Source organism: Phoca vitulina, unplaced genomic scaffold (assembly GCF_004348235.1).
Source record: "Phoca vitulina isolate PV1807 unplaced genomic scaffold, GSC_HSeal_1.0 scaffold58, whole genome shotgun sequence".
Lineage (NCBI taxonomy): Eukaryota > Metazoa > Chordata > Mammalia > Carnivora > Phocidae > Phoca > Phoca vitulina.
Genome location: NW_022589761.1, coordinates 10253330 through 10266049, shown reverse-complemented (window position 1 = coordinate 10266049; position 12720 = coordinate 10253330). Strand labels below are relative to the sequence as shown.

Here is a 12720-nt window from a genome sequence, read left to right as displayed (position 1 = left end):
TAAGCTTTTGAAATGCGATCTGTGGTTACGCGTCCTGCACACCGCAGTTCAGACCAGCCACGTTTCAGTGGCCACTTGCGGGCCCTGGCCACGGTACTGGACGGCCTTGATCATCAGCAAGCATCTCCCATCCTATCTGCAAAGACCCACGTGTCCCCTGCAACACTCTTGCATGCAATTCATCGGCAAATAAACCTGCAAACCTCCCACATGGGCAGCAAACCCCACAGGCCAGCCCCTCAGTCTGGGTGCAGACAGACATCTTCAGAGAATGCATTTGCTCAGGTTGATTCCCAACCTTGGCAGGTTGATCTGACTGCAAAAGCCCCCTCCTTTGCATAAATTTGCATCTCATTCATGTGTCAATCAGAAGCACCTAGCAGGGCCTCAGATGGTCATCTCGAAGTCAGGGAGGTGGTGGTGTGGGGCTGAGCAGGAGGCCCCCAGGTGTCCCTCCTCCTGCTTCCCCTCAGGCTCTTCCTCCTCCTCTTCCTCCTCCTCTTCCTCGATGAGGCTCTCCTCCTCTTCCAGGAAGGTGACCAGTTCCTCCCGCAGTGCCCCCATCTCCAGTCCCAGACTGCACAGCTGGCCCAGCAGCTGGACGTCCACTTGGCGGAGGTGCCCCTGCCAGTGGGAAGGTGGAGTCGTGGGCATCCCACCCCAGAGGGCGGGTGGGGGGGATATCAGCGTGCCCCTGACCTCAAGCCTGTTCGAGTCCTGGCCAAGATTCTTTGCTTGACCAAACTTCAGCTAAGCTCCTAAACCTTCTCCCGGGCCCATCTGTGCGCTTCCTTGTAAAATCCTGTTTTACCAAGAATCTCCCATCCTCCACGTCTGATCACTCCCAATATCTCATCTGTTTACTCATCCCCCATCCACGCCCAGGCCCCGCCTCATCTCCCCCGCCTGCCTCCAGCATGAATCCTGTTGGTCCATTCAGCCAGATGCCATGCCTAGTGATTTCCCATCTGCTGACCCCCACCCTCTCCTTCGCTAGAAATCCCCACTTGCCCCTGCTGTGCTCAGAGCTGAGCCCACCTCTCCGCAGCCCCCCTCCCCCCCCGCTACAGTGGCCCCTACACCTACCACTTCACCGTCTTTTTTTTTTTTTTTTAAGATTTTATTTATTTATTTGACAGAGAGAGAGAGACAGCGAGAGAGGGAACACAAGCGGGGGGAGTGGGAGAGGGAGAAGCAAACTCCCCGCGGAGCAGGGAGCCCGATGCGGGGCTCGATGCGGAGCTCGATCCCAGGACCCTGGGATCATGACCTGAGCCGAAGGCAGACCCTTAATGACTGAGTCACCCAGGCGCCCCACTTCACCATCTTTAATAGATGCCATAAGTAAGCTTCTCTTTAACAATCCGGGCCCGCGGCACAGGGCAGGGTCCTCACTTTGTCCCGGACCTTGACTGTCAGCTGGCTTCTCCCAGGGGCTCTTGATCTCTGCCTCTGTCTCTCCCTGGCTTTGTCTCTCCATTTCGTCGTCCCTCACTGTCTCTGTGTCTCTGTGCCTCCCTTACGATGTCTCTCTGCTCTCTGCCCCACCTTGCCTGTCTCTGCCTCTGTCTCTGTCTTTCCATATCCGTTTCTGTCTCTATTTCTCTGCCCCTGCCTTTGACTGTCTCTCTCTGTCTCAGATTTAATTTGAGTCTGTCTCTGTTGTCGCTCTCAGTCTCTGCTTTCTATCTCTGTCTCTCCCTCTGTTCGTCTCTGTCCCTGTCTCTCTCTACTCTTGTCTCACTCTTTGGATTTATCTCTCTGTCTCTCTGCTTGTTTCTCTTTTATTGTCTCTCAATTTCTGTCCTTCAATCTCTGGTCCTTTGCAATTCCATTCGTTCCCATACACGCACCTGTTCTCTCTCCCCACCCCCACCTGCGCCCCATCTCTTGCCCCTCCGAACCCCTCACTCACCAGCTCCTCCCAGATCCACAGCAGACTCTCCCTGGCACCTGCAGTGTCTGCCCCTGGGGACAGGAGGGTCTGGCCAGCTCTCCCCACTGGGGGGACCTCCCTCAGGGCCCGGGGAGGGGGGCCCAGCCCCGGAGGCACCAGTCCCGCCTGTCTCAGTTGCCTCCAAAGCTCCATAGTCCCTGAGCAGTGGCAGCCAGGAGCAGAAAGTGACAAGGTCCAGAATGACCCAGTCCTCTGAGGAGCCGGCGAGGCAAGGGGGGAGCAAAGGGCGTGAGGGGGTGCCTGGGTCAGCATTTCAAAGTCCGCTCTCCGGTGAGAACTGACAGCCTCACGAGGATTTTCTTCCTTCTAAAGTCTAACTTCAACTCTGCTCACAAGGGTCCAGCCACGGCCCCTCTGGCAGAGGCAAAACCCCCACCGCTCTTGACCCCTTCTCAGGCCGAACCCCTCGTGGGGGCTGGGTGTCTGTGGATGGCTGGCCTCACCTGTCCCGCCCTGGGTCTCTCCTGGGCCCCTCCCCACCCCCTCCTCCTCAGCCTCCATCCTTCCTTCCTCTCTACTCTCTGGCTTGCTCCAGCTTGGACCTTGTCTTCTGCACTTGGGCCACCCCAGGGCTTCCCAATTAGTGTGTCTGAGGAGCCCTGATCCCTCAGCTGTGGTACCTCTGTCCAGGCTACTGGCTAACTGAGCGGCCAGCTCTGCTGACCCCTGACCTGCCCACGGATACCATCACTGTCAGCGAGGGCCCTGCCACGGCGAAGACTGGGACGCGGGCCTCCCTCCACTTCCAGAAGCCGCCACCACCGCAGTCCTTGGCTCGTTGCCCCTTCCCTGTATCACTCTTGCACCTACCACCACATCTCCTACTGACTGACCCCCTGCCTCGATCTAACGGGACCCTTGTCATCGAATTGGGCCCATCCTGATCGCCCAGGATAATCTCCCCATCTCCAGATTCTTTTTTTTTTTTTTAATCTTTTTCTTTTTTTTTTTTTAGATTTTATTTTTCGACAGAGAGAGAGAGAATGCAAGCAGGGGGAGTGGGAGAGAGAGAAGCAGGCTTCCCGCTAAGCAGGGAGCCCGATGTGGGACTCGATCCCAGGACCCTGGGATCATGACCTGAGCCGAAGGCAGACACTTAACGACTGAGCCACCCAGGCGCCCCCCATCTCCAGATTCTTAACTTGATCACATCTTCCATTTACCATATGAAGTAACAGATTCACAAGTTCCAAGGATCAGGGCATGAGGTTTTTTTTGGGGGGGGGGTCCATTATTCAGCCCACCACACCTGCCTTTCAAACCTGTCACTTTCCCGGTCTCCCCGTCTCCCTAAGTGGCATCCCTATCCCTTTAGTTTCTGGAGCTATTGGCTCAACCTTCAAAATAAACTCATAATCTGAGCACTTCTCACCAGTTCCTATTGGCCCACCCCTGCTCCTGTCTCCATTCCTCTCTTGCCTGGACTCCTGCAGTAGCCTCTTTGCTGGCTCCAACTTCCACCCTTGCTGCCTAAAGTCTGTTCTCCACCTGGCACAAATGATATTTTTTTAAAAGACTTTATTTATTTATTTGACAGAAAGAGAGAGAGAACAAACACAAGCAGGGGGAGGGGCAGAGGAAGAGGGAGAAACAGGCTCCCAACCGAGCAGAGAGCCTGACACTGGGCTGGATCCCAGCACACTGGGATCATAACCTGAGCCGAAGGCAGACACTTTACTGACCGAGCCACCCAGGCGCCCCGAAATGATCTTTGAAAAACATAAATCGGGGCGCCTGGGTGGCTCAGTCGGTTAATCGTCTGACTTGATTTCAGCTCAGGTCATGGTCTCCCAGTCATGGGATCTAGCCCCGAGTCGGGCCCTGTACTCAGCACAGTCTGCTTGTCCCTCTCCTTCTGCTCCTCCCCCCACTTGCTCTCTCTGTATCTCTAAAATAAATAAATAAAATAAAAAATAAAAATAAAAGGCATAAATCAGATCATGATATGCCCCTGAGAATGGAATTCGGCACAGTCAGCTTCCTGCCCACCTCTCTGACCTCATCTCCTACTTCGCTGTGCCAGCTGGTTCCCACCCCTGGGCCTTTGCACTCGCTGTTAGTCTGCCTGGAATACCTTTCTCCCAGATCTTTGAACAACTGTTTCCTTCTCATCCTTCACCTCCGCTTAAATATCACCTCTTCAGAAAGGCCTTTGCCGATTCCCTTACCCCCTAGTCACTGCCAATTATATTGCCTGTTCTTATGTGCCTCTTATCAAACATTATCTGAAATTATCTTGCTTATTCATTTGTTTCTTGTCCATCCTCTCCCCACCTGGAATGCTGACTCCCTGAGATAAGGTCTGTCTTGTTCACCATGGTAACCTGAGCACCCAAAACAGTGCAGGCCACGTGGCAGGTGTTCAGTAAACCTCTGCGAATAAATGAATGATTCTACCCACAAGACTTCACATTAAATCTTCACACTGAGAGAGAGCGCTGGACTCCAAAGTGAAGTCGCGATCACAGTACTTTGAGATCTCACCTCTCTTACCCTAAAGTCTAACCTCACCACCCACTAGACCTTTTCCTTCCCTGACCCAGGCGTGAAGAATGACTGGGTCAGTTTCCTAGTCATTAAGGAGGTAGCGAATGAAAGCTGGAGGAAGAAGCAAGCTCAGGGGGACTGTGAGTACAGTCGGAGGGAGGGTACTCTAACAGGAAGGACTGAACGCTCTCCCAGGGAAAGGCTACAGAGACTCACTGTTAAAGACCATGGAAATGGCTTTCGAAGCAATCTCTCAACTAGAGTAAAAAGTGCGGTGCCTTTAAAAGGAGAGCTGGAGCATGGAGGGGGCGTGGCCACAGGAAAAGACGTCTCAGGCTGAACCTTGAGGGTGGACAGAGAAAAACCGGCCCCTTCCGTTTACGTAATCCTAGCAAGATGGCGGCGCCCAGGGCGGTAAGTGACCGGAGCTCCTAGAGCCCCAAAATTGAAGTCCGCTCTGCTGCCCCCGCCTTCGGGGTTTCTGTCAACACCCAGGCAGCAAGGGGCAAGAGAGAGCGGGAGCCCTCTCCCGCTAAGGCTTATGCTGGGAGCGCTGACATGCGACCTTCGAGAGCCGAGAAGGATCGGTGCGAGTCGCAGACAGCCGCGGCGCTTTAGAGAGGAAGCGGGGCGGGGACTTGGTGGAGAGAAACCAATGGGAAAGCAGGGAGCGCGTTCCGAAGATGGCGCACCCAGCCAATCAGAGGAAGGGACCCGATTGTGGGGGCTGGGAGTCGGGCGGGGGCGAGTGGGACCTTCCAGGGAAGCGGGTTTGGGTGAGTTTGGTGGAGAAGCTGGGGTTTGAGGTCCAAGGGTAGGAGATCAAAGGGTACAGGTGAGGGAAGCTCATGGGAGAGCTATGCATTTTTATGGAAAGCCAAAGGGACGATGGAGGTCGGGGACAGGAACCAAAACGTGAATATGGAAGTTCCAAGGGAAAGACCTAAGGGAAATTAAGGGGAGAATTTGCGATATTCGAGGAGAGAATTTAGGAAGAAAGACCTAAAGTCAAGGAATGGGTTTAGGGAAGACTAAGGTGAGTGGTTGGGGACCTAGGAATTTTTGAGGGAAAATAAGGATTTGGGCAAATTACCGAGAAAATTTGGTTGAAGCAGAAAAAGAAATTGGAGCAGGCCAAGAGAACACTGAAGGGAAATTGAAGGAAGAGTTTGGGGGCTTTAACAGGTAAATTAAGGGTGGTTTGGAGAGAAATTAAGATATTTTGGGGTTAAGAAATGGGTTATTCAGGAAGACTCCAGGGAAAATTGGATAAAATTAAGGGGGTATTTTGTGGGAAATTGAGAGGTCAGATAATAGAGGTCTTCAAAGAAAAATAAGGGTTTAGGAAAAGATCGGGGGGAAAATGGTAAGACCAAGAATGTTTGGCCAAATCAGAGAGAATTTAGGTTGATTAAGGGGAAGAACTTGGGAGAAACATGAGGAAATTTGGGGGATCTCAAAAGCAGAATTTGGAAGTTCTGAAAGGAGAATTTTGTGAACCAGGAAGAAGCAGTGGGGGGGGGCGGGGGGTGTGCAGGAGGAGGAGGACCAAGAACAGGGGGATCCAACTCTCTCACAGGAGGCTCCAGGCTCAGCCTCTCCTTTCCTGTCCTCCCCAGCCCCTGCACCTGGTGATGCCAGTATGGAACCGGGGTGCCAGGGGCATCCGTGGCCTGAGCAGGGCAGTGGCCCCGGAGGGCAGTCAGAAGAAGGGGAGGTCCCTGCTCCAGTTCCTGGCTGACCGCTTCTATGACGTGCAGGCTCTCAGGGAGTACCTGCTCCAAAAGCAGGTGTTGAAGGTGCACCAGAAAAATCGGTGAGCACTCTTGGCGGGCACGACCCTGCTGCGGGGGCCTTACCAGGCAGAACTCAGATCCTGCCCCTGCAGCTGCTATACCAGGCCCGCCGAGTTGCATCCTCTCTGGCCACACCCTTCCCAAGGGCTCCAGCTCATATAGGTGACCCGCTGCCCACCATCTCTTGGAGGTCACGCCGGCACCTCAAACCTAACATGGCCCACGGCAAACCCTTGATTTCCCCCTAAGAAAGTCTGCTCACCCCCAAGCCTTCCCATCCCAGGAAACAGCAGCACTGTCCCCAGCTACTCAGCCCAAATTCTAAGGAGTCTTCCTGATTCTTCTTGCTTCTCTGTCTTCCACATCCAGTCCACCAATAAAATACCAGACCATCCCAGATGTGCCCAGTTGTTAAGCTCCTCACTGTTCGTAGCCTGGTCTGAGCCCCTTCATTTTATGGTTGGTTGAGCGCAGTAATCTGAACTGGTCATCTTTTGCCCCCTCCAGTCTGTTATGGTCTATAAGTCATCCAAAGGACTCAAACTATAAAATAGAGAGGCGCCTGGGTGGCTCAGTCCATTAAGCATCTGCCTTCGGCTCAGGTTCAAGTCTCCTGTTGGGCTCCTTGCTCAGTGGGGAGCCTGCTTCTCTCTCTCCCTCTGCTGCTCCCCTTGCTTGTGCTTGCTCGCTCTCTCCGTGAAATGAATAAATAAAATCTTAAAAAAAACAACTAAAATAGAAAACCACCACCTTGCTTAAAGCCCTCAAATGGTTTCCCATTGCAACTACAATAAAAGCGGACCCCAAGGCCTAACATCTGAGCTTTGAGACCCCTACCAGGGACTCCCCTTACCCCCACCAGCACGGTGTCCTTATTGATGTTTGTTCTACCTTCCTAAGTTGAGCCTCTGAGCATTTGCACCAGCTGTTCCCTTGGCCTGGCAGGCTCTTGCCTTGACCTTTGAATTTCTTCCCACCACTCAAATCTCTGCTCAAGCGTCACCTCCTGACACCCAAACTGAAGTAGCCTTCTCCCTCCCCAGCCCTGGCCCAAGCCACTCCTGAGTCAGTCCCTCTGTGTTACTTCCATCATGGATCTGCAATTTGCTCTTAACTTCCAGCTTTCTTATCTGTTTCTTCTGTAAATGAGCCTCACAGAGCAGGGACCGCTATCTGCCTTGGTGCCCAGCGCTTAATGGACACTCAGTAAATATTTGCAGCCTGGCTCAGTCCTGGTGCTGTGGACTCTGACCCTCGCAGTGGCAGGGGGGTGTGACGCCGGGGTGCAGTGCTCAGCCTCGGCCACTGTTCTCTCCACAGGCCCTTCACCTACATCAAGGAGCGCTTCGGTCCCCACGCCGCGGGCGCCTATTTCATCCTGAAGCAGGGAGGCGCGGTCAAGTATGAGGGCAAAAGTGTCAGCAGGGGGTGGGGAGGGAGGCCGTGGAGCGCTGAGCCCGAGGCTCTTGGGACTTCTTGTGCGGAGCTTGTTCCTGAGCTTCTGCTCCGTCACCTGTAAAGTGGGGGCGGTGGTCGTATGGAACCTACAAGGTTTGCTGGAAAGATTCAAAGACATTTTGCAGTGGAAGCGCCTGGAACAGACCTGGTACAGCACAGGAGCTCCGTAAATGTCGCTGTTCCTTTTCCTTCCTTCTCCCCTTCCTTTCTCCTTCTTCCCTTCCTCCTCTTTTTTCTCCCCTTTTTCCTCTTTTTTGAAAAACGTAGCTCATGCACCTACCCCTCACTTGGCTCCAACTAAAATGTTCCCTTGGTTTGAGCACCTTCCTCCAGCACTTTCCTCAGAAACAGCACACACGTCTGAGTATGTCGGGTTTGTTTTTTTTTTTGCCAGCCTATGAAGACTCTTGTAATTCTCGCCCTTTTCTCTGATGTTATGGGAGTTTTTCAAATAGGGGCGCCCGGGTGGCTCAGTCCGTTGAGCGACTCTTGATCTCAGCTCAGGTCTCTATCTCAGGGTCGTGAGTTCAGGCCCCATGTTGGGCTTCACGCTCGGCATGGAGCCTACGTTAAAAAAAAAAAAAAAAAGGCCAACCATCGCATCTTTCATGGGAATGTCGGGGACCCAGGGAGACCCCACACTGAGGGCTTTGTGCAGGGCCTGATGGGTAGCGAGTGCACCAGACGCGGGGCGAGCACGTCATCACACAGGGCCGGGGAGGGGAGGTGCCCTGCTCACACCCGCCGTCCCCTTCCAGGTTTCAGGGCGAGGAGTGGATCCGGTCAGATGCGCGTGGCCACTTCTCTCTTGACTTCGTGAAGTTCCAGGCGGTGCCCGTAGAGGCCGTCGATGCCAGTGGCTGTGCCATCAACTACCAGGGCCTGGACAGCCTCTGTGAGTGGGCGGAGGCGGGCGGGGCCGTGCACTTGCCCTTCTGTGGCGGGCTCCAGAAAGGACCGCAGTGGCCTCCCCCCCTGCAGTGGCCCTGAAGGAGCTCCAGTCCCTGTGGCTGCAGCGCTGTCCCCACGTGGATGACTGGTGTCTCGGCCGCCTCCACCCGCTAGCCAGTTCGTTGCAGGAGCTCTCGCTGGCCGGTTGTCCCCGAATCTCCGAACGGGGCCTCGCCAGCCTCCACCACCTGCAGTGAGACCGCAGCTCAGGCTGGGCCCCAAGCTTGGGGGGGGGGGGGCCCCCGACACAGGCGGGGAGCGGGCGGTCGGGCAGTCCCCATAGCCCTGCCTCCACGACCGACCTGGAGCGCGTGTGGGGTCTGCCCAGGTGAGCATTCGCGGTGAATCTGTCCGGGGCGGGGGGGTACACGGACAGACACACAACCACTCCTGGTTTTTCTTCCTTTTTGTTTTAATGACAACTCGATGACGTTTACACTGTCGCAAACAGGAGGAGCCGGAGTGTGCATCTGGGGTCCCCACGGTGGATGTCTGTACTTGGCCAGCTCTAACATTCTCTGGGCAGCTACAGAGCGCGGGGCTGAAGCCGGGGCTGGCGCGCCCCCTCCACACCCTTCCCTGCACAGAGGCCCTCCTTACGTGGGCCTCCCCCTTGCTGCCTCCCCTCAGGAACCTCCGCAGGCTGGACATCTCGGACCTCCCCGCCGTGTCCAACCCGGGCCTCACGCGCATCCTGGTGGAGGAGATGCTACCCAGCTGCCAGGTTCTGGGGGCTGACTGGGCCCAGGGCCTCCCGTCGGGGCCGGAGGAGCAGTCCCAGGACCCGGCCAGCCCCATCCCTGCCTAGGCCTCGGCCCCCCGCCCCATCAAGCTGGGCGGCAGCGGGGCTTCCGTCTGGGTTCACTCCACATGGTGGGGGGGGGGGGAGCCGGCACCGCAAGCAGGTCCGAGGGGAGAGTGGGAGGCTGGCGTACCTGTTCCTCACCTCGGGGGCTCGGGCTGGCTGCACCCGGGGCTGAAAGGTCACAGCTCCTGTGTCATCGGTCAGGCCGCTCTTTCCACAGGCTTCTCTCCTGGGTTCCAACAGCCTCCCAGGCCCGGGGGAGGTAAGCCGCCCTGGAGAGCCGCACTCCCCCAACCCCGTGACTTCCCCACACCTGGCCACTACCACGTCAGGAAACCCCGCTCTTGACTTGTCCCGAGACTCTTCTCAAAGTATCCTTACTCGAACGTGCTGCCGGCCCGGTTCCCTGTGGGGCACCCCTCAGCTCACCGCCCGCAGCGGCATCCCTGGCCTCCACTCGCCAAACGCCCGGAGCCCCCCCCCCTGGCCCCCCCGCGTTCCCGCTAATCCGTCCGCTCCAAATGCAGCTCTTGTGAAAACAGGCCTGGGCCTTTGCAGTTTTCCCTCGCTAAGTGGCGTGGTAAGGCTTGTCGGTAGAGGGCGCCCGAGAGACCCCAGGAGGAGAGCCTCGGCTTTGCGCGCTCCCGGGCTCCTGCCGGGCGCGCGGCCTCCCCAGCAGGTGGATCCTGAAGTGCCGCCGCCCCAGCAGTCTGAGAGCAGTGCCCCCCACTGAGGCACCCGCCTGCGGAGGGCTCTCCGCTGCGTCCCAGAAGGGGGATTTCAGCAGATGCCAAGGCTCCTTCTCCGTGAATCCTTTATTTCAATTCGCTGTTCAAAGTCAACAATTCCTGTTAAACTTCACCTGTTCGAATTACTGTGTGGTTTTTCTCTCCTGACTGGATCCACACTGATCCGGCACTGGCATCTGGAGTGTTCCAGGAAACGGACGCACCAAGAGGGGATTTGGGGTCGGTTCCGCGGCGGCGGGAAGCGGGCTGGGGAAACCCGCGGCGGCGCGCGGCCCAGCTCTGGCCCACCTCCGGCCGGGGGGGTTGGGACGGGGTGCCGGCTGAGGAGCCCGGGGAGCCCCGGAAGCCCTGCGGCCGCTGCACCTGACCGCCGTGGCGGTGATGACAACTCCAAAGATAGGTGCTGGGCAGACTGCGGAGTGCCCTTGAGCGCTCACAGACAAGGGCAGGCTCGGGTCTGTTGGCTCAGCTCAGGCGGCCTTCTGAGAAGGGGACGGCGAGCTTCCGTGCTGCCCCCAAGGTCCTCGGAGCGCTGAAAGCGCGGCAGTTAAGTCTGCGGGCTGCCGAATCCCCAGTCTCGACCAGTTTCTCATGTGCAAGTGAGGGCGCTGCCTGGTACACAGAGGGACCCTGAAATCTGGAATGGAGTGGTCGATCTTGAACCCCCTAGTCACTCGAGCGCCCGTGCCCAGTGTGTGAGGGGACCAGCGGCCTGCCTGGGCTGGAAACGCAGCGGGTGTCTGTTCTTCCTCAGACTCCTCACAAGCACCCCTGCTCTCACCAGGCCCCCAGACCCCCAGGCTTACGTCCCAACAGGCTCCAGGACACAGCCGCCCACGAGGACCCTGAGGGGGCAGCCTCTACACTAGAAGAATGGCAAGACTGGCAAACATACAGTCAGAAACCTGGGGGGGGCAGGGCGGCTCCAGTCTAAGGACGTTAGACCAGTGAGGGCCAAGTTCACGGTCCAGGGCACGCACTTGAGGTAACGTAGCTAGCTAGTGCAGCTGGGTGGTTCTCATGGCTTTCTCAGGTCGCTGACTAGAACTCGACTCAAGCGCGGCCTCCGGTTACCGAGGCACGGAGCTGAGCCGCCCTGGCATAATCCGGAGGGGGCACCCCCCAGAGCTCAGGGAGGTCAGTGTCGGACCAGGTTGCTCATGTGGGAGCCGCACTTCCACCCCCTACTGTGTTCCACAAGAAGGCACCTCTTGGGTCATTCTCGATGATGGACTGCTCCGTTCCCACTGCTGGGCGGTTTCTCCTGATTGGACTCTGATACCCAGAGCAACCCAAACCGTACCTTGAGATTTCCAACCACCCCCATGAGGGGCAGTGTCGGCACCCCTGGGAGAAGTGAGATGAGCTGGGGGGAGCTCTGGGGGCGGGGCGGGAGGGGGAGGCTGGGAGACCCCTCCCTGCCCCGGGGGCCCTGGCCGTCCTTGCCCACTCTGGCTTCTAGGGCCTTAATATCCGACACTTCCTCTGCACGCTTTCCTCCAGCTGCTCCCACGGGCTCCATTACTCGAACTTGGGGGTTGGAAATCAGCTCTGGACAGATAACCAGCGGCTGCTGACAGACAAGATGCGAAGGATGAGAGGATCCAGACAGTCCTCCCAACCCAGGATGGAGCGAAGGGGGTCAGGCCAGGCTCAGTGGGGCCCTTGGTCAGGGATAAGGAGGCCCCGCCTGCCCACCTCCCCAGACGGCTGATGCAGCCCCAACAGCAGCGGCCCCGGAGGGCAGGGACGCAAACACAGGCAGACACCCTCTCCTGTCCCGGGGGGCCGGATGTGAGTGTTCCCGGAGTCACCGTGCAGCTGTGGGCGGGGCTGTGGGCGGGGCTGGGGGGGGACGGGGTAGGGATGGATCCGCGCCCCCGCAATGCAAACACCCGGCACCAAAGGGGGCGGAGGAGGTGCGGGGCTCAGCTCAGCTCGAGGGCCCCCGGTGCCCCCACCCCACCCTCCACTGGCCTCTAGCTTGGCACCCCCCTCCCCCTCCCCTTCCATCGAGTCCCCTCCTGCTCCTCCCTGGCTCCGGAGGTCCGCAGACGCCCTTCTCAGTCCCACCCCGAGGGTCGCCCACCTGCCTCTAACGTCTCTCTTCCCTCCCGCACGGGGGCCTCGGGCTACCCGGGATCTCTCACTCCCCGTCTCCACATCCCCCCCACCTTCTCTCCACCTCCCCCTCCGTCCCTCCTCTCCCTTCCCCCGCCTGCCCCAGAGGTCTCCCCCACCCCTCCTTCCGCACCCACCCAGTCCGTCTCTCCTCCCCACCAGCCCCTTCCCCAGCCCCACCCTGACTCCGGCGGCCACAACACACCCCCATCCCGGGCACGGCCGACCCATCCCCTCAGCACAGTCGCTGCCGCCGCCGACTCCAAGACCAGGCGCCAGCGCCGCCCCCCCCTCCCCGCCCAGCTCTACCACTTTGGGACTCTGCCTGTCCCTGGGCCATCTCGCCATTGCCCAGCCCGGGCTCGGCCCTGGCCCCTCAGCGCACCCCCCCCCCCC

At 57.9% G+C, this 12720-nt stretch overlaps 2 protein-coding genes across 3 annotated transcripts; one reads left to right on the top strand and one right to left on the bottom strand.

Annotated features, from left to right (window-relative positions):
- Nucleotides 1–387: 387 nt before the first annotated feature.
- On the bottom strand, nt 388–2089 carry ERICH4 (glutamate rich 4). Its single transcript, XM_032390543.1, has 2 exons — nt 1916–2089; nt 388–624 (listed from the first exon to the last, which is right to left on the bottom strand). The coding sequence occupies exons 1-2, from the start codon at nt 2087–2089 to the stop codon at nt 388–390; spliced, it is 411 nt and encodes a 136-aa protein (XP_032246434.1).
- A 2719-nt stretch (nt 2090–4808) lies between these two features.
- Nucleotides 4809–10325, top strand: DMAC2 (distal membrane arm assembly complex 2). 2 transcript variants are annotated; one of them, XM_032390660.1, is made up of 6 exons: nt 4809–4858; nt 6064–6260; nt 7561–7641; nt 8457–8593; nt 8680–8842; nt 9280–10325. In XM_032390660.1, exons 1-6 carry the CDS (start codon nt 4841–4843, stop codon nt 9455–9457), a joined length of 774 nt encoding a protein of 257 aa, XP_032246551.1. In that variant the 5' UTR covers nt 4809–4840; the 3' UTR covers nt 9458–10325. The 2 variants fall into 2 exon arrangements, with proteins under 2 accessions (XP_032246551.1, XP_032246552.1); XM_032390661.1 differs by lacking the exon at nt 4809–4858 and adding an exon at nt 5221–5279.
- The last annotated feature ends 2395 nt before the right edge of the window (nt 10326–12720 follow it).

Excerpts from the sequence above, each read along its gene's own strand:
- ERICH4 (XM_032390543.1), bottom strand. The coding sequence starts at position 2,089 with ATGGAGCTTTGGAGGCAACTGAGACAGGCGGGACTGGTGCCTCCGGGG. Across the intron at positions 625-1,915 it reads TGTGGATCTGGGAGGAGCTG|GGGCACCTCCGCCAAGTGGA; the intron begins GTGAGTGAGGGG and ends TCCCACTGGCAG.
- DMAC2 (XM_032390660.1), top strand. Across the intron at positions 7,642-8,456 it reads AAGCAGGGAGGCGCGGTCAA|GTTTCAGGGCGAGGAGTGGA; the intron begins GTATGAGGGCAA and ends GTCCCCTTCCAG. Across the intron at positions 8,843-9,279 it reads GCCAGCCTCCACCACCTGCA|GAACCTCCGCAGGCTGGACA; the intron begins GTGAGACCGCAG and ends GCCTCCCCTCAG.